The sequence below is a fragment of the Somniosus microcephalus genome, unplaced genomic scaffold (assembly GCF_052327205.1).
Source record: "Somniosus microcephalus isolate GS21.2 unplaced genomic scaffold, FLI_Smic_1.0 unresolved_chr2, whole genome shotgun sequence".
NCBI classification, from domain to species: domain Eukaryota; kingdom Metazoa; phylum Chordata; class Chondrichthyes; order Squaliformes; family Somniosidae; genus Somniosus; species Somniosus microcephalus.
This window is the reverse complement of record NW_028225180.1, coordinates 73,261,908-73,267,064: the sequence shown is the minus strand read 5'-3', so window position 1 is coordinate 73,267,064 and position 5,157 is coordinate 73,261,908. Positions and strand designations below refer to the sequence as shown.

At 49.4% G+C, this 5,157-nt stretch overlaps 1 protein-coding gene across 1 annotated transcript in view; it reads right to left on the bottom strand.

Moving 5' to 3' along the window:
• Positions 1-252: 252 nt before the first annotated feature.
• Positions 253-5,157, bottom strand: part of cnih2 (cornichon family AMPA receptor auxiliary protein 2) — a 140,716-nt gene continuing 135,811 nt past the window's right edge. Inside the window, exon 4 of the mRNA XM_085975692.1 lies at positions 253-839. Within this exon, the coding sequence (XP_085831818.1) occupies positions 812-839 (28 nt within the window). The 3' untranslated portion in view covers positions 253-811. The remainder of the gene's footprint in view (positions 840-5,157) is intronic.

Here is a 5,157-nt window from a genome sequence, read left to right as displayed (position 1 = left end):
TAGTTGCCCTCCTTGCACTGACGCTGGGAGCTGCCCGGAAGTCTGAGGGTGTTGAAGGCGGCAATCCCTCGTGCAAACACCACACCTGACCGGATCCAAAATGGCGCCCCCCCCCCCCCCCCCCCCGCGTGCTGGGGCCCCCACTAGGCCCCTTCAACCTCACCGTGGCCGGCAGTCCTATCGTTCACGTTAGCGGTTCCTTCTGCTTCCAATCTTTCCTTCAGGCCCCCCCCCCCTCCCCTCTCAGGACGAAGCTGGTTGTCATCACACCGGCCTCGACCATTTCACACCTCAAGTCCAGCCACTTTAGCTAGCCTCAGGTAACTAGGCCGAGATAAACTTAGCCGTTAACTTGATACAAGGCTTCAAGGGAAATGAGAACAAGTCAAATACATTCCACAATTTAAAAAAAAACAATTAGCAATCTCCACAGTTAATTTGCTAAACATTCATTGTTGACTAGTTATATTGATAGACTTAAAGTGTCCATAAATAGGGCCATGGATTCACACACAGCTCATCTGCCGTCCTCTCCTTCGCTCCTTGTTGTCCTCAGTATCAGTCCTTCCACATGGTCCGGCCCCAGATTTCGGTTTAAGTAGCGGAGGCCTCTGCAGCGAGTCAGAGTCTGTCGACACAGCGGTGTTTGGGCAATGGCAGGATTACCCACAATTCAAGGGCCGTCACCCGCCAGGGGGAGGCCGGCCCTCGCTGCCCGTGGTGGTTCCGTTAGCCACATGGTCCGTGTCCTCCGAAATTCCGACCCCCACCGATGCCTTTTCAAAGGGGACTGCTGGGCTGTGGACTGGAGTTAGAAACTCACCAACGTGTAGACCATACTGTAGGGAGGGAGAGATAGGGCAGAGTGAGTCTCAGGGAGAGAGGGGGGGAGAGCGGGATGGGGGGCGGAGGGGGAAGTGAGATGGGGAGAGAGAGAGGGAGTGAGAGGGGGGTGAGAGAATGAGAGTGAGAGAACCAGAGGGAGGGGGAGTGAGAGAGGGGTTGAGAGGGGAAGTGAGAGAAAGAGGGAGAGGGGTGAGAGAATGAGAGCGAGAGAACCAGAGGGAGGGGGAGTGAGAGAGGGGTTGAGAGGGGAAGTGAGGGGAGAGAAAGAGAGAGGAGCTGTGTGAAAGAGGGATAGAGAAAGGATAACAGAGAGATGGGGAGTGAGAGAGGCAAAAAGAGAGATAAGGAGTGAGTGATGGGGAGAATAGATAAGAGAGAGAGGGAGAGCTTGAGGGGGAGAAAGAGGGAGGAGTGAGAGGCGGAAGAGAAAGGGGAGAGAGAGAGAAGAGAAAGAGGACGTGAAGTAGAGAGAGGGGAAATGGAGAGCGATTAAGAGTGTGTAGAGAGAAAGACAGAGAAGGGAGAGAGATAGCGAAAGATAGAGAAAGATAGAGATAGAGGTAGAGAGAGATGGAGTGATCGAGTTAGCGATAGAGGTGGAGATAGATACGTGGCGATGGTAGGACAGAGGACCCCATTGTGTGTGTCAGGCTTGGGTTTAGCGGGGTGATCCCAGCGCTGGGAGCTCCGCGTTAACGGGTTGCGTGAGAGCTGTGCGCACTCGAACCAAGAGCGTCACTTGTTGGAGATGTTCAGCATGATAAGAGCAGTGGAGAAGGTTAAAGCGGATAGATTATTCCCATTGGTGGGAATCGAAGGCAGGATTCCACCATCTCCAGTTAAGCACCAGCTCTATGAAGGGAGAGATAAGGAGTCATTTTTCATGCAAAGGTTTATCACAACGTGGAATAACTTTACCGTCAGAGCTGATCGTTGGAGAATGGATCACGGCATCAGAAAGGACGGGGCAAGTACTGAAACGTCAAAAAGGGATGAGACCAAACCAGCACCCCCGCCTTCCTCCAGGGCCATTGGAACGTAGGACGTGCATTTCCATAGCGCCTTTCACCACCTCAGGACGTCCCAAAGTGCTTTACAGCCAATGAAGTACTTTTTGAAGTCCAGTCACTGTTGTAATGTAGGAAACACGGCAGCCAATTTGCGCACAGCAAGCTCCCACAAACAGCAGTGTGATAATGACCCAGATCACCTGTTTTAGTGATGGTTGAGGGATAAATATTGGCCCCAGGACACCGGGGAGAACTCCCCCCCCCTTGCTCTTCTTTCAAACACAAACCCTCCCGCCCACTAAATCCTGCTGATCTTTGCACCCTCTCGATGGCTGTGGAGGAGGAGGCCATTTGACCCATCGTGCCTGTGCGGCTCTTTGAAAGAGCTCTCCAATTAATCCCACTCCCCCCTGCTCTGTCCGCATAGCCCTGAAAATGTATTTACATATTTATCCAATTCCCCCTTTGAAAGTTACAGTACCATTGAATCTGCTTCCACCGCCCTTTCAGGCAGCGCATTCCAGATCACAACAACTCGCTGCGTAAAACATTCTCCTCATCTCCCCTCTGGTTCTTTTGCCAATTATCTTAAATCTGTGTCCTCTGGTTACCGACCCTCCTGCCACTGGAAACAGTTTCTCCTTATTTACTCTATCGTGATTTTGAACAGCTCCATTAAATTTCCTCTTAACCTTCTCTGTTCTAAAAGAGCATTTCTCCAGCGCCTTTCACCACCACAGGACGCCCCAAAGCGCTTTACAGCCAATGAAGTACATTTCTTTTGAAGTGCAGTCACTGTTTGTAATGTAGGAAACGCGGCAGCCAATTTGCGCACAGCAAGATCCCACAAAAAAGTAATGTGATAATGACGCAGCTGAGGGATAAATATTGGCCCAGGGTGCCGAGGAGAACTCCCCCTGCTCTTCTTCCAATAGCAGCCGTGGGATCTTTTACGTCCACCTGAGAGGGCAGACGGGGCCTCGGTTTAACGTCTCATCCGAAAGGCGGCACCTCCGAACCCGGGACCTTCTGACTCAATTAGAATTAAGCTCCAATCATACTTGCCTGCTTCACGGCTGATTTTACCTGCCCTCCCAATTTGAAGGAGTTTCTCACCTCCTGAACCAAATTCCCTGTGTTCCCCCACTGCACTGAGAAATTTGACATTTTTGTTTCCTTCTCCGTCCCAAAATATATGACCTCACATTTTTTTTAATTTACTGAACTGCATCTGCCACTTATTGTCCCACTCGCCCGAGCCTGTTCCTGTCTCCTGCAATATGTTTGCATTATGACTGTTAAGCAGTCACTGATTTTCACCCTGTTGTGCCTAAGTCCAGATCATTTATATTTGTGTGTGCCTGTGTATGTTTTTAAAATTTATTTTCGAGATGTGGGCGTCGCTGGCAAGGCCAGCATTTATTGCCTATTCCTAATTGCCCTTGAGAAGGTGGTGGTGAGCCTCCTCCTTGAACCGCCGGTAACAGTTTGATATGACTGAGTGGCCACGTCAGAGGGACGGTTAAGAGTCAACTGGTAAAGAAGTCTTACTCCAATTATATAGGGCCTTGGCGAGACCACACTTGGAGTACTGTGTACAATTTTGGTCTCCTTACCTAAGGAAGGATATACTTGCCATAGAGGGAGTGCAACGAAGGTTCGCGAGATTGATTCCTGGGATGGCGGGACTGTCGTATGAGAAGAGATTGCCTAAACTAGGCCTGTATTCTCTTGAATTCAGAAGAATGAGAGGGGATCTCATTGAAGCATACAAAATTATTACAGGGCTTGATAGGGTGGATGCTGGGAGGATGTTTCCCTTGGCTGGGGAGTCTAGAACCAGGGGCCACAGCCTCAGGATAAAGGGTCGGCCATTCAGGACTGAGATGAGAAGAAATTTCTTCACACAGAGGGTGGTGAATCTTTGGAATTCTCTACCCCAGAGGGCTGTGGAGGCTCAGTCATTGGGTATATTCAAAACAGAAGTCGATAGATTTCTGACTAGTAAGGGCATCAAGGGATATGGCAATAGGGCCGGTGAATGGAGTTGAGGCAGAAGATCAGCCGTGATCTCATTGAATGGCGCAGCAGGCTCGAAGGGCCAAATGGCCGACTCCTGCTCCTATTTCTTATGTTCTTATATTCTTAACCACGTTGCTGTGGGGACTGGAGTCACGTGGAGGCCCGTGGAGGTCCCGACCGGGTAAGGACGGCAGGTTTCCTTCCCTGAAGGGACATTCATGAACCAGTTGGGTTTTTACGACAATCCGACAGCTTCAGGGTCACTTTTACTCATCCCAGCTTTTTATTCCCAGATTTTTTAAACTAAATTCAAATTCTCAAACTACCCACGGTGGGATTCGAACTCAAGAGATTATTAATTCCAGGTTTCTGAATAATGAGTCCAGTAACATAACCACTATACCACTGTAGTTAATATTTTCCAATGATAAATTCCTACATCCACATTTGAAATGGAACCTGTCCATGTAAACGGGTCACGCTGGAGTCACATCTAGCGCCACCATTGGTGGGAGGGTGTAACTACACAGGCAGAGAGCAAGAGAGAGAGAATTACCCAGCATTCACAGCACAGAAACAGGCCATTTGCCCCAAATTGTCCGTGCCGGTGTTTGTGCTCCACACGAGCCTCCTCCCAACCCTCTTCATCTCACCCCGTCAACATAGCCTTCTATTCCTTTCTCCCTCATGTGTTTATCCAGCTTCCCCTTAAATGCATCGATACTATTCACCTCAACCACTCCCTGTGGTAGCGAGTTCCACATTCTCACCACTCTCTGGGTAAAGAAGTTTCTCCTGAATTCCCTTATTGGATTTATTAGTGACTATCATAAATTGATGGCCCCTAATTCTGGTGTCCCCCACAAGTGGAAACATCGCTCTCTACATCGACCCTATCGAACCCTTTCATAATCTTAAAGACCTCGATCAGGTCACCCCTCAGCCTTCTCTTTTCTAGAGAAAAGAGCCCCAGCCTGTCCAGTCTTTTCTGATAGTTATAACCTCTCAGTTCTGGTATCACCCTTGTAAATGCTTTCTGCACCTTTCTCCAGTGTCACTATATCCTTTCTGTAATATGGAGAGACAGAGAGCGAGAGAGACAGAGACAGAGAGAGAGACAGAGAGAGACACACAGACAGAGAGAGACAGAGAGGCAGAGAAAGAGAGAGACAGAAAGAGACAGAGAAAGAGAGACAAAGAGAGACAGACAGAGGGAAACAGAGACAGAGAGAGACAGAGACAGAGAGAGACAGCGAGAGAGAGAAACATAGAGATAGAG